This window comes from Salvelinus fontinalis, chromosome 2, assembly GCF_029448725.1.
Source record: "Salvelinus fontinalis isolate EN_2023a chromosome 2, ASM2944872v1, whole genome shotgun sequence".
Lineage (NCBI taxonomy): Eukaryota > Metazoa > Chordata > Actinopteri > Salmoniformes > Salmonidae > Salvelinus > Salvelinus fontinalis.
In genome coordinates this window covers 14,820,196-14,843,292 of record NC_074666.1, presented here as the reverse complement: position 1 = coordinate 14,843,292, position 23,097 = coordinate 14,820,196, and the positions used below count along the sequence as shown (strand labels likewise).

At 43.2% G+C, this 23,097-nt stretch overlaps 1 protein-coding gene across 1 annotated transcript in view; it reads left to right on the top strand.

The window, feature by feature from the left end:
* Positions 1–366: 366 nt before the first annotated feature.
* LOC129812787 (macrophage mannose receptor 1) overlaps positions 367–23,097 on the top strand; it is a 37,556-nt gene continuing 14,825 nt past the window's right edge. Inside the window, exons 1-21 of the mRNA XM_055864662.1 lie at positions 367–556; positions 2,326–2,471; positions 2,565–2,677; positions 2,970–3,103; positions 3,386–3,609; positions 12,578–12,693; positions 12,801–12,919; positions 15,556–15,691; positions 15,777–15,859; positions 16,072–16,191; positions 16,301–16,402; positions 16,546–16,704; positions 16,832–16,914; positions 17,202–17,346; positions 18,483–18,527; positions 18,767–18,934; positions 19,064–19,183; positions 19,728–19,838; positions 19,922–19,954; positions 20,486–20,620; positions 20,768–20,914. Of these exons, the coding sequence (XP_055720637.1) occupies positions 514–556; positions 2,326–2,471; positions 2,565–2,677; positions 2,970–3,103; positions 3,386–3,609; positions 12,578–12,693; positions 12,801–12,919; positions 15,556–15,691; positions 15,777–15,859; positions 16,072–16,191; positions 16,301–16,402; positions 16,546–16,704; positions 16,832–16,914; positions 17,202–17,346; positions 18,483–18,527; positions 18,767–18,934; positions 19,064–19,183; positions 19,728–19,838; positions 19,922–19,954; positions 20,486–20,620; positions 20,768–20,914 (2,482 nt within the window). The 5' untranslated portion in view covers positions 367–513. The remainder of the gene's footprint in view (positions 557–2,325; positions 2,472–2,564; positions 2,678–2,969; positions 3,104–3,385; positions 3,610–12,577; positions 12,694–12,800; positions 12,920–15,555; positions 15,692–15,776; positions 15,860–16,071; positions 16,192–16,300; positions 16,403–16,545; positions 16,705–16,831; positions 16,915–17,201; positions 17,347–18,482; positions 18,528–18,766; positions 18,935–19,063; positions 19,184–19,727; positions 19,839–19,921; positions 19,955–20,485; positions 20,621–20,767; positions 20,915–23,097) is intronic.

The following is a 23,097-nucleotide window of genomic DNA, read 5'->3' as shown; positions in this document are numbered from 1 at the left end:
ACATTATGGGTTACTGTGTATAGGCCAGTAACACAAAAAAGTTATCAATTCCATTTTAAATTCTGGCTGTAACACACCAAAATGTGAAAAATGTCAATGGGTGTTAATACTTTCTGAAGCCACTGTAGATTACATTTACAACAGATTGACCAATAGCGTTTCTATAAATAGTGAGAAGAACAGGTCCTAGTATCGACCCCTGCGGAGCACCTTTATGTACTTCAAAGACATGTGGACTTAACCCCGCCAACAGTAGGCCACTTTTGGTGATGGTTTGGCATCACAGCTCAGGTCAAGTGTTTGTCATCCCTGGTTTACTGCCCCTCAATCTTTGGACCTTGGGCTGGTTCTTAAAAGAAGAGAAACTGTGCCAGGGTGCTCAAAGCTGTGTTGAGTTGCAGCAGGTACATACCCATTTCTAGAGAACGTTGAGAAGACTACTCCTTTAGGATGTATTAGACCCTGAGAACTAAACCAAGACTATATATTGATCTGCTGGATAAAACACATAGCATGCTGCTACTGCTTTTCACCCTCTGTAGTCTGATCAATTGTGGTAAGTATAATCATTATTTATATCCAGAATTGTCTTTCTATAGAACCTAAATTCATCTAGTTTAATATCAAGTTCACATTGCTATAATTTACATGGAATACTTACGCTGCCCTATGTATTTATTTGGACAGTGAAGCTAAAACCTTACATTTGGCTCTATGCTCCAGCATTTTGGATTTGAGATCGATTGGTTCATGAGGCAACAGTACAGAATGTCACCTTTTATTTGAGGGTATTTTCCTACAAATCTGTTTGTACCGTTTAGAAATGAAAAGCACTTCATGTATTGAGTCCCCTTCATTTGAAGGTGGCATAAGTATTTGGACAGATTCACTTATATGTGCTTTAAAGAAATCAAATGTGTACTATTTTGTCCTATTTCCCTAGCATGCAATGATTACATCAAGTTTGTGACTCAAACTTGTTAGATGCATTTGCTGTTGGTTTTTGGTTGTGTTTCAGATGATTTTGTGCCCAATAGAAATGAGTGGTAAATAATGTATTGTGTCATTTTGGAGTCACTTTTATTGTAAATAAGAATATAATATGTTTCTTATCTACATATCTACTTATTCTACATTAATGTGAATGCTACCATGATTACGGATAATCTTGAATGAATTGTGTGTAATGATGAGTGAGAAAGTTACACAGGTATAAATATCATACCCCCCCAAAAATACAAACCTCCCCTGTTATTGTAATGGTGAGAGGTTAGCATGTCTTGGGGGTATGATATAAAATGCTAACCTCCCCTGTTATTCTAATGGTGAGAGGTTAGCATGTCTTGGGGGTATGATATAAAATGCTAACCTCCCCTGTTATTCTAATGGTGAGAGGTTAGCATGTCTTGGGGGTATGATATAAAATGCTAACCTCCCCTGTTATTCTAATGGTGAGAGGTTAGCATGTCTTGTGGGTATGATATAAAATGCTAACCTCCCCTGTTATTCTAATGGTGAGAGGTTAGCATGTCTTGTGGGTATGATATAAAATGCTAACCTCCCCTGTTATTCTAATGGTGAGAGGTTAGCATGTCTTGTGGGTATGATATAAAATGCTAACCTCCCCTGTTATTCTAATGGTGAGAGGTTAGCATGTCTTGGGGGTATGATATAAAATGCTAACCTCCCCTGTTATTCTAATGGTGAGAGGTTAGCATGTCTTGGAGGTATGATCTTTGTGCCTCCGTTACTTTCTCACTCATCATTTATACACGATTCATTCAGGATTATCCGTAATCATGGTTGCATCCACATTAGCGTTAAAGTTTATGATGGAAGGAGGGCACGATGCCCTTTCAACATTGGCACGAAGAGGTTGTGGAATGTTTCCTCATGTAACCCAATAGAAATAAGGATAAAAATAACAACACTGGGAATAGCCATGATAAGTTACGATCAGTTATACTGGACTGAAGTAATTTATTTTTTCTTGTTGTGTAATTAAGCAATAATGCACAAGGTCGTGCCTAAGAACAGCCCTTAGCCGTGGTATATTGGCCATATACCACAAACCCCAGAGGTTCCTTATTGCTATTATAAACTGGTTACCAACATAATTAAAGCAGTAAAAATAAACGTTTTGTCATACCTGTGGTATACGGTCTGATATACCACGGCTCTCAGCCAATCAGCATTCAGGGACCGAACCACCCAGTTTATAATGTTCCATACATCTTATTGTATTTGCTTTGTTATTTTCCCATAAAGTGAACTATGATCAGTTAGACCTGCAGCTAAACATACCTGTGATTGTTGTGTTGTCAGCCTTCAGTCAGTGTGAGGAGGGATGGAGGCCCAATGAGGACAAGTGTTACTACTTCTCTACCGACACAAAGTCCTGGGATGATGCCCGTACAGACTGTGTGCGACGGGGGAGCCATCTGATGAGCATCCTGGACATTCATGAGAGGGTGAGCTTCTGGGTTTGAGATGCGTTCTACAGTAGTCTAGTTCATAACTACTGTATATGACTCTGTACTGTGACCTCTGCTCTCTCCTGGTAGACATGGGTACGGACTCAGGTTGGTACAGAGATTTTCTGGATCGGTCTGAATGACATTGCTGCTGAGGGAGTGTGGGAGTGGACTGACGGGAACACTTTCCTCCCCTTCTTAGCGTACGTAGCCATCTTATGATCTTCAATGATCTGACACTATATTGAAACATCAGCAAATTATGGTTCCATGAAATGAACCATTTGGTTGGGGGTAATCAAGTGCTGTTAATCATTGACTTGTATCAAGCACAGTAACACTCCATAGTAGCCTTTTGTTGTGTGAAGGTTGTTGGTGATTGGTTGATGGGCACCATACTTCGCAGGATGGTTGGGTATCAAGCCATCATTTGACCACATGATTATTAATATTCACCTCTGATTTTCTCATGTGTGCTTTGTGCCCTCGACACAGATACTGGAAACCAGGGAATCCTGACAACTGGGAGGACAACGAGGATTGTGGGGAGGTGGTGGGGGGAGAGCAAGGACGATGGAATGATGACGTCTGCACTAGTCGGCGGAAGTATATATGCAAGCGCCCTAACCGTAGGTTTAACTGGCCAATCGACATATGTGCAATTGAGAAAACCCTTTTGCAATTTTGTTAGCACAGCTGAAAACTTGTGCTGATTAAAGCAACAATAAAACTTGCCTTCTTTAGACTAGTTGAGTATCTGGAGCATCAGCATTTGTGGATTCGATTACAGGCTAAAAATTTCCAGAAACAAAGACCTTTCTTTGTAATTGAGATAATATGTTGTCTACAATAATGCTTATGGGACCTAAGAAGGTGAATGATATACGTACACATTTCACTCCTTTCCTCAGCTAATCCTCCAACAACGTGCGACACAGCCAACGGATGGAGCCAGTATGGATCCAACTGCTACAAACTAAAGACAGACACCAGGAAGAGCTGGTTGGGAGCCAGACACGACTGTGTTAGAGACGGGGCGGACCTGGTGTCCATCGCATCACCGGAAGAGGAGCAGTACATCACAGGAAGACTGGACGATTCCTTCTTTGACCTTTGGCTTGGCTACACCACTCTGGTAATCAAAACATACAGTATATGACCCATCCAAAAGATATCAGACCCAAGCCCCTAAATCAATATAGTCAGTACAATCCAGGATTAATTAATGAAAGAAAATATAATCCTTAGACAGATATCATTTCAATGTACGTTACCCACTGGGCACACACTGGTTGAATCAATGTTGTTTCAACATCATTTGTCAAGGGACTGTGACGTAGAATCAACGTGGAAAATTACATTGTATTTGAAAAAAGTCATCCACCAGTATTGTTCTCATCTAATTTCAACCAGCGTTGTAAACTTTGAAATTAGGGTAAAACTTTAACTTAAATACATTGACTTAATCTGAATAACAGGTTGTGACATCAATCTAATTTCAACATAATCATCAGAACTATGTATATGTTGAAATTGCATTGAAAATTCCATATAGAATAATTAAATATTGGGTGGTTAAAATTGTTGAATTTAATTACACAGATTTTATTTGACGTTGTTTCAAAGTTGATAGTAATGGTAATTGTGAATCAAAGCCAGTGTTTCATCATGCCATCAACCTAAATAAAGAGTTTAGGCCTTATATTGAAATCAAATGTGATGTCACAGTCCTACCTGAACAGTGACTCCTACTGGCATTTGAGGGGTAATGCTCTTCAGTGAGAATGAGTCTCCCATCCAGATGTCTACCTCTACATACCCTGCTTAGCTTTGGCAACAAGCGGTGTACAATTCAGCTGAGCTATCTTGTCAACACTGATCAGCTTCAATACTCATTTGTGTTGACTACTTTTTTATATATTTAATTAACTAAGCAAGCCAGTTAAGAACAAATTCTTATTTACAATGACTGCCAAACCCGGACGACGCTGGGCCAATTGTGCACCGCCCTATGGGACTCCCAATCACGGCCAGTTGTGATACAGCCTGGATTCGAACCAGGGTGTCTGTAGTGACGCCTCAAGCACTGATATCAAATCAAATCAAATTGTATTTGTCACATGGGCCAAATACAACCTTACAGTGAAATGCTTACTTACAAGCCCGTAACCAACAATGCAGTTTTAAGAAAATACCTAAAAAAGTAAGAGATAAGAATAAGAAATAATTAAATAGCAGTAGTAAATAACAACAACGGGGCTATATACAGGGGGTACCGGTACAGCATCAATGTGCGGGGGCACCAGTGTAATTGAGATAATATGTACATGTAGGTAGAGTTCTTAAAGTGACGATGCATAGATAATAACAGAGAGTAGCAGCAGTGTAGAAGAGGGGGGGGGGGGGGGCAATGCAAATAGTCTGTGTAGCCATTTGATTAGAGGTTCAGGAGTCTTATGGCTTGGGGGTAGAAGCTGTTTAGAAACCTCTTGGACCTAGCCTTGGCGCTCCGGTACCACCTGCCGTGCTGTAGCAGAGAGAACAGTTTATGACTACGGTGGCTGGAGTCTTTGACAATTTTTAGGGCCTTCCTCTGAACACCGCCTGTTATAGAGGTCCTGGATGGCAGGAAGCTTGGCCCCGGTGATGTACTGGGCCGTACCCACTATCTTCTGTAGTGCCTTGCGGTCGGAGGCCGAGCAGTTGCGATACCAGACAGTGATGCAACCAGTCAGGATGCTCTCGATGGTGCAGCTGCAAAACCATTTGAGGATCTGAGGACCCATGCCAAATCTTTTCAGTCTCCTTAGGGGGAATAGGTTGTCGTGCCCTCTTCACGACTGTCTTGGTGTGCTTGGACCATGTTTGTTTGTTGGTGATGTGGACGCCAAAGAACTTGAAGCTCTCAACCTGCTCCACTACAGCTACATCGATGAGAATGGGGGCGTGCTCGGTTCTCCTTTTCCTGTAGTCCACAATCATCTCCTTTGTCTTGATCACGTTGAGGGAGAGGTTGTTGTCCTTGCACCACACGGCCAGGTCTCTGACCTCCTCCCTATAGGCTGTCTTATCGTAACTTGTCGGTGATCAGGCAAACTGTTGTGTCATCGGCAAACTTAATGATGCTGTTGGAGTCGTGCCTGGCCGTGCAGTCATGAGTGAACAGGGAGTACAGGAGGACTCTGAGCACGCACCCCTGAGGGGCCCCCGTGTTGAGGATCAGCGTGGCGGATGTGTTATTACCTACCCTTACCACCTGGGGTCGGCCTGTCAGGAAGTCCAGGATCCAGTTGCAGAGGGGGGTGTTTAGTCCCAGGGTCCTTAGCTTGGTGATGAGCGTTGAGGGCACCATGGTGTTGAACAACGAGCTGTAGTCAATGAACAGCATTCTCACGTAGGTGTTCCTTTTGTCCAGGTGGGAAAGGGCAGTGTGGAGTTCAATAGAGATTGCATCATCTGTTGATCTGTTGGGGCGGTATGCAAATTGGAGTGGGTCTAGGGTTTCTGCGATAATGGTGTTGCTGTGAGCCATGACCAGCCTTTCAAAGCATTTCAATGGCTACAGACGTGAGTGCTACGCGTCGGTAGTCATTTAGGCAGATTACCTTAGTGCTCTTGGGCCCAGGGACTATGGTGGTCTGCTTGAAACATGTTGGTATTACAGACTCAGACAGGGAGAGTTTGAAAATGTCAGTGAAGACACCTGCCAGTTGGTCAACGCATGCTCGGAGTACACGTCCTGGTAATCCGTCCATCTGAATGTTGACCTGTTTTAAGGTCTTACTCACATCGGCTGCGGAGAGTGTGATCACTCAGTCGTCCGGAACTGCTGATGCTCTCATGCATGTTTCAGTGTTACTTGCCTCGAGGCGAGCATAGAAGTTATTTATCTCGTCTGGTAGGCTCGTGTCACTGGGCAGCTCTTGTCTGTGCTTCCCTTTGTAGTCTGTTATAGTTTGCAAGCCCTGCCACATCCGACAAGTGTCGGAGCCGGTGTAGTACGATTCGATCTTAGTCCTGTATTGATGCTTTGCCTGTTTGATGGTTCATCAGAGGGCATAGCGGTATGTCGTATAAGCTTCCGGGTTAGAGTCCCGCTCCTTGAAAGCTGCAGCTCTACCGTTTAGATCGGTGCGAATGTTGCCTGTAATCCATGGCTTCTGGTTGGGGTATGTATGTACAGTCACTTTGGGGACAACATCATCGATGCACTTATTGATGAAGCCAGTGACTGATGTGGTGTACTCCTAAATGCCATCGGAAGAATCCCGGAACATGTTCCAGTCTGTGCTAGCAAAACAGTCCTGTAGTTTAGCATCTGCTTCATCTGACCACTTTTTTATAGACCGAGTCACTGGTGCTTCCTGCTTTAATTTTTGCTTGTAAGCAGGAATCAGGAGGATAGAATTATGGTCAGATTTGCCAAATGGAGGGCGGGGGAGAGCTTTGTACGCGTGTCTGTGTGTGATGTAAAGGTAGTCTAGAGTTTTTTTCCCTCTGGTTGCACATTTAACATGCTGATAGAAATGAGGTGAAACTGATTTAAGTTCCCCTGCATTAAAGTCCCCGGCCACTAGGAGTGCCACCTCTGGATGAGTATTTTCCTGTTTGCTTATGGCGGTATACTGCTCATTAAGTGCGGTTTTAATGCCAGCATCGGTCTGTGGTGGTATGTAGACAGCTGCGAAACATACAGATGAAAAGTTTTTAGGTAGATAGTGTGGTCTACAGCTTATCATGAGATACTCTACCTCAGGTGAACAAAACCTCGAGACTTCCTTAGATATCGTGCACCGGCTGTTATTTACAAAGATACATAGGCCCCCGCCACATTTCTTACCAGAGGCTGCTGTTCTATCCTGCTGATAGAGTGTATATCCCGCCATCCGTATGTTATTAATGTCGTCGTTCAGCCACGACTCGTGAAACATAAGATATTACAGTTTTTAATGTCCCGTTGGTGGGATATACATGCTTTCAGTTCGTCCCATTTATTTTCCAGCGATTGAATGTTAGCTAACAGTACAGACGGCAAAGGCAGATAGCCACTCGTCGCCTGATCCTCACAAGGCACCCAGATATCTTTCCGCAAAATCTCAGTTTCTTTCTCCAGCGAATGACGGGGATGAGGGCCTGTTCGGGGGTCTCGGAGTATATCCTTTCCATCCGACTCATTAAAGAAAACTTCTTTGTCCAATTTGAGGTGAGTAATCGCTGTTCTGATGTCCAGAAGCTAATTTCGGTCATAATAGACGGTAGCAGCAACATTATGTAGAAAATAAGTTACAAACAATACAAAAAAACAAACAAAATAGCACCGTTTTTTAAGAGCCAATAAAACTGCAGCCATCCTCTCCGGCGCCATCTTTTCTTTTGCCTTAGACCGCTGTGCCACTCGGGAGTCTAAATAACATTGAATAGTTAAAAGTAATTCCTCTAACTTTTCTTACAGAAGTTTTATGCAAAAGTACATTTCGAATAAATTTGAATTTGGGTTTATGTAGGCTTAATTGACATGTGATTTGCCCAAAGGACACCGTCATTTCAATGTGTAGCTAGGTATACTATCATTCATCTCTGGTTGATTGGATCTTTGGAAGTTTAAGAGTTGTCACCATTAGCCCTATAAATAGAATGCCAAATTCATGATATTAATAATACACTTTTACCGTTAAATATTGTCTTGTATATGAAGAATGGTTGGTTGACTTCAAATTGAATCTCCAAGTTTTCATCTCAACCAAAATTATAAGTTGAAGAATGGGACTAAATCAAATCAAACTTGATTTGAAATGCTTTTAAAGTTGGTTTTGAATTAGTGCTATTCTTCAACTTTGATTTTTGGTTGAGATGGAGACATGAATCCAACATCTCAATCATTAATTTGTAGACAAACTGGATATTAAATTGTGAACGCAACCAAACATAAACATTTGAAGGAAATGTATCTTCTGCTTGGATAGTATAAAGAGTTGGGGATTGCCAGGGTCCTCGAGACGATATTATCACCATACTTAGGTGCCGCTACGGTATGTATTGCGATTCTCACAATTCTACATGTATTGCAATTCGATACTGCACATTAATTGGAATTTGAAGTTCCAAACATACTGCTCACCACATACAGTTGAAGTCGGAAGTTTACATACACCTTAGCCATATACTTTATATACATATACATATATATTTAAACTCAGTTTTTCACAATTCCTGACATTTAATCCTAGTAAAAATTCCCTATTTTAGGTCAGTTAGGATCACCACTTCATTATAAAATTGTGAAATGTCAGAATAATAGTAGAGAGAATGATTTACTTCAGCTTTTATTTCTCTCATCACATTCCTAGTGGGTCAGCAGTTTACATACACTCAATTAGTATTTGGTAGGATTGCCTTTAAATTGTTGAACTTGGGTGAAGCGATTCGGGTAGCCTTCCACAAGCTTCCCACAATAAGTTGGGCGAATTTTGGCCCATTCCTCCTGACAGAGCTGGTGTAACTGAGTCAGGTTTGTAGGCCTCCTTGCTCGCACACGCTTTTTCAGTTCTGACCACAAATGTTCTATAGGTTTGAGGTCAGGGCTTTGTGATGGCCACTCCAATACCTTGACTTTGTTGTCCTTAAGCCATTTTGCCGCAACTTTGGAAGTATGCTTGGGGTCATTGTCCATTTGGAAGACCCATTTGCGACCAAGCTTTAACTTCCTGACTGATGTCTTGAGATGTTTCTTCAATATATCTACATAATTTTCCTTCTCATGATGCCATCTATTTTGTGAAGTGCACCAGTCCCTCCTGTAGCAAAGCACCCCCACAACATGCTGCCACCCCCGTACTTCACGGCTGGGATGGTGTTCTTCGGCTTGCAAGCCTCCCCCTTTTTCCTCCAAACATAACGATGGACATTATGGCCAAACAGTTCTATTTTTGTTTCATCAGACCAGAGGACATTTCTCCAAAAAGTATGATATTTGTCCCCATGTGCAGTTGCAAACCGTAGTCTGTTTTTTTATGGCCGTTTTGGAGCAGTTTCTTCTTCCTTGCAGAACGGCCTTTCAGGTTATGTGGATATAGGACTCGTTTTCCTGTGGATATAGATACTTTTGTACCTGTTTCCTCCAGCATCTTCACAAGGTCCTTTGCTGTTGTTCTGGGATTGATTTGCACTTTTCACACCAAAGCACGTTCATATCTAGGAGACAGAACGCGTCTCCTTCCTGAGGTGTTATGACGGCTGTGTGGTCCCATGGTGTTTATACTTGCGTACTATTGTTTGTACAGATGAACTTGAAACCTTCAGGCGTTTGAAAATTGCTCCCAAGGATGAACCAGACTTGTGGAGGTCTACAATTATTTTACTGAGGTCTTGGTTGATTTCTTTTGATTTTCCCATGATGTCAAGCAAAGAGCCACTGAGTTTGCAGGTAGGCATTGAAGTACATCCACAGGTACACCTCCAAGGTACACCTAGTATATACAGTGCATTCGGAAAGTATTAAGACCCTTTGACTTTTTCCACATTTTGGTAGTTTACAGCCTTATGCTAGAATGGATTTTTTTTAAATCACTCATCGATATACACACAATACCCCATAATGACAAAACAGATTTTTAGCTACTTTTACAAATTTATAACAAATAAAAAACTTAAATATGACATTAACCTAAGTATTCAGAACCTTTTCTCAGTACTTTGTTGAAGCACCTTTGGCAGCGATTACAGCCTTGAGTCTTCTTGGGTAGGACGTTACAAGCTTGGCACACCTGTATTTGGGGAGTTTCTCCCATTCTGAGCGCTCTAGAGAAGGTTTTCATCAAGGATCTCTCTGTACTTTGCTCCATTCCTCTTTCCCTCAATCCTGACTAGTCCCCCAGTCCCCGCTGCTGAAAAACATCCCCACAGCATGATGCTTCACAGTGGGGATGGTGCCAGGTTTCCTCCAAACGTGAAGCTAGGAAGAGTCTTTGTGGTTCTAAACTGCTTCCGAATGATGTAGGTCACTGTGTGGACCTTCAATGCTGCAGACATTTTTTGGTACCCTTCCCCAGATCTGTGCCTTAACACAATCCTGTCTCGGAGCTCTATGAACAATTCCTTTGACCTCATGGCTTGGTTTTTGCTCTGACATCAACTGTGGGACCTTATATAGACAGGTGTGTGCCTTTCCAAATCATGTCCAATCAATTGAATTACCACAGGTGGACTCCAATCAAGTTGTAGAAATGTCTCAAGGAGGATCAATGGAAACAGGGTGCACCTGAGCTCAATTTCGAGTCGCATAGCAAAGGGGCTTAATACTTATGTAAATAAGGTATTTCTGTTTTTGATTTTTTTTAATGAATTTGCAAAAACTTCTAAAAAACTGTTTTTGCTTTGTCATTATGGGGTATTGTGTGTAGATTGATGAGGGAAATGTAATTTAATCAATTTCAGAATAAGGCTGTAATGTAACAAAATGTGGAAAAAGGGAAGGGGCTGTTTTTGTGAAGTGGAAACATCAGGGGTCTGGTGTAGCTCAGTTGGTAGAGTCTGGTGTTTGTAATGCTGGGGTTGTGAGTACAATTCCCACAGGGGACAAGTATGAAAATATATGTACTTAAGATGTTCTGGATAACAGTCTCTTCTAAATGACTTAAATGTCTAGGAGCAAGAATGGCTTTCAATGAGGCGCCTTCATAGGATGCCACCGTTCCAACAATAATTTTGTCAAATTTCTGCCCTGCTAGAGTGGTAGGCCACGTGAGTGCTGAAGTGTGTAAAAAATGTCTATCTTCGGTTGCAACACTCACTACTGAATTTCAAACTGCCTCTGGATACAACGTCAGCACAAAAACTGTTTGTCAGGAGCTTCATGAAATGGGTTTCCATGGTCAAGCAGCTGCACACAAGTTTAAGATCACCACGTGCAACCCCAAGTGTCGGCTGGAGTGGTGTAAAGCTTGCCTAGTTAAATAAAGGTTAAAAAATAAATAAATTGGGATGCTGGAGCAGTGGAAATGTGTTCTCTTGAGTGATGCTTCACTGTCTGATGGATGAATCTGGCTTTGGCGGATGCCAGGAGAACCCTGCATGCATAGTGCCAACTCTAAAGATTGGTGGAGGATGAATAATGGTGTGGGGCTGTTTGTCATGGTTCCAGTGAAGGGAAATCTTAATGCTACAGCATACGATGACAATCTAGATGATTCTGTGCTTCCAAATTTGTGGCAACAGTTTGCAGAAGGCCCTTTTCTGTTTCAATATGACAATGCCCCTGTACGCAAAGCCAGGTCCATACAGAAGTGTTTTTTTGAAATTGGTGTGGAAGAACTTGACTGGCCTGCCCTGACCTCAACCCCATCGAACACCTTTGGGATGAATTGGAACACCGACTGCGAGCCAGGCCTAATCGCCCAACATCAGTGCCCGACCTCACTAATGTTCTTGTGGCAGAATGGAAGCAAGTCCCCGCAGCAATGTTCCAACATCTAGTAGAAAGCCTTCCAGGAAGAGTGGAGGCTGTTATAGCAGCAAAGGGGGGACCAACTCCATATTAATGCCCATGATTTTGGAATGAGATGTTCGACGAGCAGGTGTCCACATACTTTTGATCATGTAGTGTAGCTTTTTATTTAGGTTGATGGCATGATGTTGAAACAATGACTTGATTCAAACAACCATTTTACTTTCAACATTGAAACGAGGTCAAATAACATATGTCTAATGAAATATACAATTCTACATCATTTCAACAACCCAATATGTATAGAATATAGGATGACAAATATTTGTTATGTTTCTATGTGGACTTTTCAACATATACATAGTTCTGATGATTATGTTGAAATTAGATCAATGTAACAACCTGTTAGTCAGGTTAAGTCAATGTATTTAAGTTTAAGGTTTACCCTAATCAATTGATTACAAAGCTGGTTGAAATTAAAAGAGTAATGGTTCATTTTTTTTTTTTTTTTTAATAAAATGTATTTTCCACATTGATCCCTCTTCACAATACATAGACAAATTCAGTTGAAACAACATTGATCCAACTAGTGCGTGCTAGCTACATGTATTCTAAAACTTACCCCTTGGTATAATGAGTTTTCATTTTTGTTTTTTCACAGAAATGCACAACAATATCATGTCAGGTTGAAATTGACAGCACTCAGTTCAGCTGGTCTGATGCTTCTCCTGCGGCCTACACCAACTGGGGAACTGATCCTGTGCAGCCAGATCTCAGGTAGGACAGGACATGTAGGGTGACAGATCTATATAATCAACTGTATCACAGTGATTGTGCAGGGTGTATTCTAGCTTCGTAGTCAAAATATGTTCTCTCCCCAACAGTGAAAAGCAGAACGGGATTTGTGTGGCAGTGATCAAGGAGGCAGGACAGGACTTTGGGAAGTGGAAGTCCCATATATGTCGTCATGAGCGTCCTTACATGTGCAAAAGAGCACTCAACAGTAAGCTCAGATCTTCAGAAAAACATTACTGGATAAATAACCATGTGAATTATGTGGTATTAGCTCAAATTACTGTGACATGACATGCGATCTTGATTCAACTTAATACATTGCCAATTATTATATGGTTTGATATGGTCCTATTTAATTTTCTCAAGGCAATTCAATACAACGCAACAATGCAGATAAAAGTGGTCACTGCTCAATAGAACTCTGTGGCGCTGCTCGGCGGCAGAACGGCGCTAACTCCAAACGTCTACTGAGGCTCCTGAGTGAAAACATGGGCTTTTTCTAAATGAAATCTGCTCAATTCAAAACTAAATAGGGAGTAAATATATATTTATTTTCAAAGCTAAAAGACTGAATTTCAATATCCATCCTCCGTGAAGAGGATCCTGTTTTTATTGTGTATTTCTGAGTCTTTCCATTTACGTCGCCATAGAAACGGCCCCTCTCAACGCAGATTGATCGCGGTTATATGCAATGAAAGCCAATATGTGAAAATGACGAAGGTATCAAGTTGATTTTGATTTGTCCAACCAGCGGAAACACCTCCAAATGGTACCACCTCACAACACCAAATATGGAAGAGATACTGCCAAGAGCAGCGCAGTATAAACTAGCAACGATCACAGCAAATTCATGTTCTTATTTCATCAACACTGTCAAGTGCACGTATATTAGCTAAGGTGACAATATTGTAGAGAACAATCTAATGATTAATTATATGTAATTTTATAATAACACAGGGCAAAATAAAACAACGTTTTGACATTGATTTCGTAGCACCCTCTTGAATGGCCCGTTTTTTTCTACCTTGTACAGCAGTGAGTGAATGTTATATACCAGTGGTCACCAACCTGAGTCAAGATCACTTTGAATCAAAATGCAGATTTGTTTTAAACTTTACTTAAAAAAACGTAAGCCTATGCAACATTAACCAATTAAAAACAGAACTTTAGCAATGAGGTTTGTGCAGTAAGTGTAACGGTCTGTCTTGTGGTGAATGAGCGGACCAAGGCGCAGTGGGTGATGAATACATGATGATTTATTTACAGAGGAAGACGAACACGAAAAACACTATTGAAAAATTACAAAACAACAAAACGAACGTAGACTGACCTAAAACATGAGAACTTACAAATACACAAAGAACGCAAGAACAGGTACAGACTACAAACAAACGCTACAGTCCCGTGTGGTACGAACATACATACAGACATGGAAGACAATCACCCACAAACAAACAGTGTGAAACAGCCTACCTATATATGATTCTCAATCAGAGGAAATGAACACCTGTCCCTGATTGAGAACCATATAAGGCTAACAGACAATGAACCTAAACATAGAAACACATAACATAGAATGCCCACCCCAACTCACGCCCTGACCAACTAAACACATACAAAAACAAGAGAAAACAGGTCAGGAACGTGACAGTAAGCTAATACAGCTAATACATTATTACCACATATTGGGCTTTGCTTGAATTGCTCTGCCAATGCATTGTTGTTCAGGCCATTTAAAAAATATATATTTAAAAATTTGAGGTAGGCTTTATGATCACCCCGGTAATAGATCCGTTGTTGTATTACTTGTGAAGCACAGCTGAGTGAGCATACATTTAAATAATTTGCTTTTTATTTTTTATTTTCACCAGGCTGATGGTGCCTGCATCTGATGGTCAGTCTCAGCGGAGGGAGAGAGAAGCAGACTGAGAGTCTGTCTCTCATCATCCCTCTGGTCTCCCTTCCCTCCACTGACACCTTCCAGATGATAGCGAAACTTGAGTCGCACCGCATTAATGCACAAATTCATGGTGTCACTCCTATGAACAGAGAATGTGAAATATTCCTCGATATTAAAAAATACCCAAGCCGCTAATAACAACAACGCAAGCCTATATGTAACCAATGTGAAATGGCTATCTAGTTAGCGGTGGTGCGCGCTAATAGCGTTTCAATCGGTGACGTCACTCGCTTTGAGACTTTGAAGTAGTGGTTCCCCTTGCTCTGCAAGGGCCGCGGCCTTTGTGGAGCAATGGGTAACGATGCTTTGTGGGTGACTGTTGTTGATGTGTGCAGAGGGTCCCTGGTTCGCGCCCGGGTCGGGGCGAGGGAACGGACTAAAGTTGTACTGTTACATATAGATACACTTTCCTACTCATTCATTACTGCTGCACTGCTTGTTGTAGCGCTGAGTGGAAATAGGAAGGATGTGCATTTTATGGCTTATAAAAGTGTTAAATACAAAGTGCTTAAAAACATAAACTAAAACATAAACTCACTCATAAAAACAGCAGCTCTTTGCTGTATTCGTATGACAGTTTCTTTTATAATCATGGTTTTAAACGTTCTGATATCTCACAGTATAAACTTTTCTGTAGCTATCTTTTATGCCTACATTACTGCAGACACTGCCATCTGAGCCATCTGTTTGGCCAGCGGTAGACCTAGCAGTAGTGCACTTGATTTGCTACCTAGCAAACCTAGCAAACCTAGCGGTAGACCCAGCGGTAGTGCACTTGATTTGCTCTCTGGGCCCGCCCGGGTAGGCAGAGTTTGTACCAGTCGAGCGTGATCTACTGGTTGGTGACCACTGCTCTGTACTGTGTTGTATTTTCCTCTGAAAAGCAATTTGCCCTCCCGGTTGGATCAGCTTCAGTGGGAACTGTTACTGGGTGGTCAGCAACAAGATGTTCCTGACCAGCTGGCATGAGGCTCAACAGAAGTGTTCAAGTGAGGGGGCTAACCTGGTGACAATTAAGACGTAAGAAACAACACATGATTTACTGAACATAATGATTGATAAGAAAATGAAAACATTTTCTAATTCGTATCACTTGTTGTTTTAGTCAAGAGGAGCAATACTTCATCAACACTCATCTGCCAGAACTGAATCAAGGGGAAGTGCCTGATGTCTGGATTGGTGTTGCAGGTATAGCAGACTTACAGATTTAACCCCTAGCTTTATTTGGCTAATATCATATGAGTTTTTCACTGTAATCTGTGACACTTGACCGATTTGGCATTGACAAGCACTGCTGGTTGCATCGTTGTAAAGAGAGACTGCAAAATATTTACTAAAACTCACATTTTAAATCAATGAAAAGGCCAAGTCTACAATTTCCTGATTTGTGATGTCACTAGATGAGGACCAGGATGGTACATTCAGATGGGTGGACAAAACAGATATTACGTTCTCCAATTGGAAACCTAGCTTTCCCAAGAACACAGTAAACCTCTGGGACTGTGGTCAAATCTACACCGGTAAGGGCATGTGGTCTATACTACACGTATCACTTAATCAATCAACAAACTCCCTGGATCATAGACGAAGAAATGTACAAAACTTTGTTTTATTGTTTTTGTCTTACAGGAGATTTCTCTGGAAAATGGGAAACAACCAATTGCTTCAAAAACCTGGGATACATTTGTAAAATGGTGGGGGGTCAAAATGTTAAGCCTACCTCTGTTCCAGGTTAGTGGAACAACTGTGGCTGACAACTGGAAGCCCTTTGCTTTGTATTCCTTCAAATCATATCAATGCAAACTAATACGTTCTTTATTCTATCAATATATTGTTTGACATTTAACATAATACTTTACATTGTGTTGGTGTAGATTCTCATTGTGATGCTGGGTACCTTCTCTATGGAGACTACTGCTATCACTTTGAGACTGAAATGGTGAAAAATTGGCAAGATGCAGAGAGTTACTGTGCCAGTCAAAGAGGCCATCTGGCAAGTTTTCATACTCAAGAGGAACTGAGCTTCATAACTAGTGAGTGGTTGACTAAATGTAAAAAATAAATAAAATAAAAATAAAAACATCTATATTTTGTACAAATAACAGGTAGTATTTTCTTTTCTTAAAAATATTATATTCCATTGGAAATGTTATTTTGCAGCTCATATGCCCGCACCATCCTGGGTTGGTCTTAGTGACAGTAGGACAGAAGGAGTGTGGGTCTGGTCGGATGGGACTCCATCCGTGAGTGACAAATATTACATTTACATTTACATTTAAGTCATTTAGCAGACGCTCTTATCCAGAGCGACTTACAACTTGGAAAGTTCATACATATTCATCCTGGTCCCCCCGTGGGAATTGAACCCACAACCCTGGCGTTGCAAGCGCCATGCTCTACCAACTGAGCCACACGGGACCACAAATATGCCATTGATTAAAAGTTTGTGGGCCAATTTTTTTTGTGGTATACACATTTGAGAGAGTTTAGCTTAAATTAACATTCAGTTTGGCTTCACTCTCTCTTCCAGGACTTTCTACCATGGGCGTCCAACCAGCCTGATAACTGGCAGGGCAATGAGGATTGTTCCAATATTAGGGGATTCAACCACCATGAAGCAGGGCTACTCAATGATGACTTCTGTACCTCCACATTAGAATTTGTCTGCAGAAAAGGTCTGATTTGTCCTTTCACCACTTCCCATTGCTGAATGTTCTTTGTAAAAAATATACACATACAGTGCATTCGGAAAGTATTCAGACCCCTTGACATTTTCCACATTTTGTTTCTTTACAGCCTTATTCTAAAATTGATCAAATTTGTTTTTTCCCCTCATCAATCTACACACCACACCCCCCACAAAGCAAAAACAGATTTTTAGATTTTTTTGTGAACGTATTAAAAATATGAATAAAATATCACATTCAGAGACTTGTCCCGAAGCCACTCCTGTGTTTTCTTGATTGTGTGCTTAGGGTTTATGTCCTGTTGCAAGGTGAACCTTTGCCCCAGTCTGAGGTCCTGAGCACTCTGCAGCAGGTTTTCATCAAGGATCTCTCTGTACTTTTCTCTGTTCCTCTTTCCCTCAATCCTGACTAGTCTCCCAGTTCATGCCGCTGAAAAACATCCCCACAGCGGATACTGCCACCTCCATGCTTCACCGTAGGGATGGTGCTAGGTTTTCTCCAGACGTGACACTTGGTATTCAGGCAAAATTGTTCAATCTTAGTTTCGTCACACCAGAGAATCTTGTTTCTCATGGTTTGAGAGTCTTTAGGGGCCTTTTGGCAAACTCCAAGCGGGCTGTCATTTGCCTTTAACTGAGGAGCTGCTGCTGTCTGGCCCCTCTACCATAAACGCCTAATTTGGTGGAGTGCTGCAGAGATGGTTGTCCTTCTGGAACGTTCTTTCATCTCCACAGAGGAATTCTGGAGTTCTGTCAGAGTGACCATTGGGTTCTTGGTCACCTTCCTGACCAAGGCCCTTCTCCCGCGATTGCTCAGTTTGGCCGGACGGTCAGCTCTAGGAAGAGTCTTTGTGGTTCCAAACTTCTTCCATTTAACAAAGATGGAGGCAACTGTGTTCTTGGGAACCTTCAATGCTGCAGAAATGTTTTGGTGCCCTTCCCCAGTAGCTTGCTGAGGATTTTTTTTTAAATGTAATCAATTTTAGGTCTGTAACGTAACAACATTTGGAAAAAGTCAATGGGTCTGAATACTTTCCTAAGACACTGTATATTGGCTCACTATTCAAAAGTAAATGCCTGTTGACCACAGAATGTTCATCACTCAACTGTATTTCTAATCCTCAGCAAAAGGTCAAGGACCTCCACCCATACCTCCCACATCGGGGCCAGGTAAAAGGAGCAGCTTCTCTCCTAAGTTTACCATTCTTTGCCTCTCAAAAATCTTTCACTTGCAATTTCCAACAAGAAATCAGTTTGACAGTTGTCCATTTTAACCACACACAATTATTTTTGTGCAGTTAAAATGCAAAAAAAAAACTGGTTTATTTTTTTCAGAGTGTGTTGTAAGACAGGGCTGTAGTCTAAGCCCTAACCTATTCCAAAATATATCATCCGAATTTTTCCTGCAGATTGGAATGAGAAGTGTGGCTCTTGGATGTCAGACCCGTTCAATGACTACTGCTACCTGTTTAACTACCTGTCCATGAGGAAATGGGCTGATGCACGTGCCGACTGTGTAAACCAGAAAGGGGACCTTCTCAGCATCACCGAGCCCTTTGAGCAGGCCTTCATTCAATGTACAGATGGGTTAAAAAAAGTGCTATTAAGCTTCTCAGTTTAATTTTTTTTTTTTATTACAATAATGTTGTTTATTCACAATGGCAATTGAAGTGAATAGTACTCTGATGTGTTGTGTTCATGAACAGCTAAGGTTCAGCTGATTCCTACGGGGGTCTCTGTGTGGATGGGGGGACACGACTCCATTACAGAGGGGGGTTGGGAGTGGACTGATGGCTCTCCTTTCAGATACATCCACTGGAACGCAGGTAATAGTCCTAATGCTTTCAGATACATCAAATCAATTAAAATTGTATTTATCACATGCGCCGAATACAACAGGTGTAGACCTTACAGTGGAATGCTTATTTACAATCACTTTTAACCAACAATGCAGTTTTAAGAAAATATTTACTAATATACTTAAAAAAAGTAAGACAATAAAATAACAATAACGAGGCTATATACAGGGGGTACCAGTATCGAGTCAATGTGCAGGGGCAGAGGTTAGTTGAGATAATTGAGGTAATATGTACATGTAGGTAGGGGTAAAGTGTCTATGCATAGATAATAGATAATAAACAGCGAATAACAGCAGCGTAAAAAAAGGGGGGGGGGGGATCAAAGCAAATAGTCCGGGTAACCATTTGATTAGCTGTTCAGCAGTCTTATGGCTTATCCACTGAAACGCAGATAATGCTTCTTTTTCAAAACGTTTTTTTGCATGTATTTTAGGGGGGTGACTCCCCCGAGTGGCGAGGTGGTACAAATACCAAGCACCACATTTCTCTACCTCCTCTTTGCCTCACTCAGGCAACCCAGACAACTATGGAGGAGAGGATTGCCTTTCCATGCTTATCAACACCGGCTACTGGAACGATGACAACTGTGATTACAATAGAGGATATATATGCAAGCGCAGAGGTAACCTGGTCCTGTACAGATGGTTGTGTTTTTGAACATTTTCAAATGTTATTTTTAAACCCTACTTCCATGGTTTCTTTCAGGAAACACACCAGTTTCTCCTCCACCCCATGATGGTAAGATAAATGAACCCTGCTCTTATAGATAAATCATTTATTTTACTAGGCAAGTCAGTTAAGAACAAATTCTTATTTTCAATGACGGCCTAGGAACAGTTGGTTAACTGCCTTGTTCAGGGGCAGAACGACAGATTTTTACTTTGTCAGCTCAGGGATTCAATCTTGCAACCTTTACGGTTACTAGTCCAACGCTCTAACCACTAGGCTACCTGCCGCCCCAATAAACTTGGCGAGGAGGGTTTGACCTGTAGTAGAGTTAGATAAAACCACGTCGTCCATCAGAACAGCCACATTATTCAATGGTAGTTTTAAACTATTTCCCTTGTTCACAGTAATCTCAGATGCCTCTACTGTTAGAAGTGAGTTAGAAAGCTCTCTACCTGGGATGGTCAAGGAATAAACTGTGGACTATTAATGCTCTTTGTTTACTATTGCCTTTTTAAAATCTGATTTAAGAGTCTGGAGACTCCTTTTTCACTGTCTTTGAAACCTGTTGACCGTGTTTGTACGGGTTGTGATCTCCTGTAGGGTTTGAAACTGCTTACATCTGCGAGGACTCCAGTGCTGTCCTCCACTGTGATACCAACAGTGTCATCAACATTCAGTCAGCTTTCCTTGGCCGCAAGAGTGACAAGATCTGCCCCCACCAGGAAGGAGCTTCAGGTACAGAACAAATTGCTTTTACCTCTGAAACTCAAATAGGTTATAGCTATAAGAGCAACTAACTCCTAATGGCATATCATTTATGTGTTGGGCTTAATACAGTGCTTCAGGCAGTCATGTTACTAACGCATTGGTTATCCCTATCAGGAACATGCACTGTAGATGGCATCCTGCCTTTGGTACGAAAGGCGTGTGACAACCGACCCTTCTGCTTCTTGTATGCCTATACTGAAACTGACCCCTGCCCTTCAATCTCCAAATACCTGGAAGTGGTGTACAGCTGTGAGCAAAATGGTAGGCAACCAGACCCAACCCCCACCACATCCAACCCTAACCAGACCCAACCAGACCCTAACCAGACACAACCCCCACCAGACCCAACCAGACCCTAACCAGACCCAACCCTAACCAGACCCAACCCTAACCAGACACAACCCCCACCACATCCAACCCTAACCAGACCCAACCAGACCCTAACCAGACACAACCCCCACCAGACCCAACCCCCACCAGACCCAACCAGACCCTAACCAGACCCAACCCTAACCAGACCCAACCCTAACCAGACACAACCCCTACCAGACCCAACCCCCACCAGACCCAACCAGACCCTAACCAGACACAACCCCCACCAGACCCAACCCCCACCAGACCCAACCAGACTCAACCCCCACCAGACCCAACCAGACCCAACCCCCACCACATCCAACTCCCACCAGACTCAACCAGACCCAACCCCCACAAGAACAACCCCCACCACATCCAACCCCCACCAGACCCTAACCAGACCCAACCCCCACCAGACCCAACCCCCACCACATCCAACCCCCACCAGACTCAACCAGACCCAACCAGACTCAACCCCCACCAGAACCAACCAGACCCAACCCCCACTAGACCCAACCCCAACCCCAACCAGACCCTAACCAGACCCAACCCTAACCAGACTCAACCAGACCCTAACCAGACCCAACCCCCACCAGACCCAACCAGACCCAACCCCCACCAGACCCAACCCCCACCAGACCCTAACCAGACCCAACCCCCACCAGACCCAACCCCCACCACATCCAACCCCCACCAGACCCAACCAGACCCTAACCAGACCCAACCCCAACCAGACCCAACCAGACACAACCCTAACCAGACCCATCCCAACCAGACACTAACCAGACCCAACCCAACCAGACACAACCCAACCAGACACAACCCAACCAGACACAACCCCAACCAGACACAACCCCAACCAGACACAACCCTAACCAGACACAACCCCAACCAGACACAACCCTAACCAGACACAACCCCAACCACACCCAACCCAACCAGACCCAACCCCAACCAGACACAACCCAACCAGACCCAACCCTAACCAGACACAACCCAACCAGACCCAACCCAACCAGACACAACCCCAACCAGACACAACCCTAACCAGACACAACCCCAACCAGACACAACCGTAACCAGACACAACCCCAACCCAACCAGACCCAACCCAACCAGACCCAACCCCAACCAGACACAACCCAACCAGACCCAACCCTAACCAGACACAACCCAACCAGACTCAACCCAACCAGACACAACCCCAACCAGACACAACCCTAACCAGACACAACCCAACCAGACCCAACCCAACCAGACACAACCCAACCAGACCCAACCCAACCAGACACAACCCAACCAGACACAACGGAACCAGACACAACCCCAACCAGACCCAACCCAACCAGACCCAACCCCAACCAGACCCAACCCAACCAGACCCAACCCTAACCAGACACAACCCAACCAGACACAACCCAACCAGACACAACCCAACCAGACACAACCCAACCAGACCCAACCCAACCCGACCCAACCCCCACCAGACCCAACCCCCACCAGACCCAACCCCCACCAGACCCAACCCCAACCAGACACAACCCCCACCAGACCCCACCCCCACCAGACCCAACCCCAACCAGACACAACCCCCACCCGACCCAACCCCCACCCGACCCAACCCCCACCCGACCCAACCCCCACCAGACCCAACCCCCACCAGACCCAACCCCCACCCGACCCAACCCCCACCCGACCCAACCCCCACCAGACCCCACCCCCACCAGACCCAACCCCCACCAGACCCAACCCCCACCAGACCCAACCCCCACCAGACCCAACCCCCACCAGACACAACCCAACCAGACCCAACCCAACCAGACCCAACCCTAACCAGACACAACCCAACCAGACCCAACCCAACCAGACACAATCCCAACCAGACACAACCCTAACCAGACACAACCCCAACCAGACACAACCGTAACCAGACACAACCCCAACCAGACCCAACCCAACCAGACCCAACCCCAACCAGACACAACCCAACCAGACCCAACCCTAACCAGACACAACCCAACCAGACCCAACCCAACCAGACACAACCCCAACCAGACACAACCCTAACCAGACACAACCCAACCAGACCC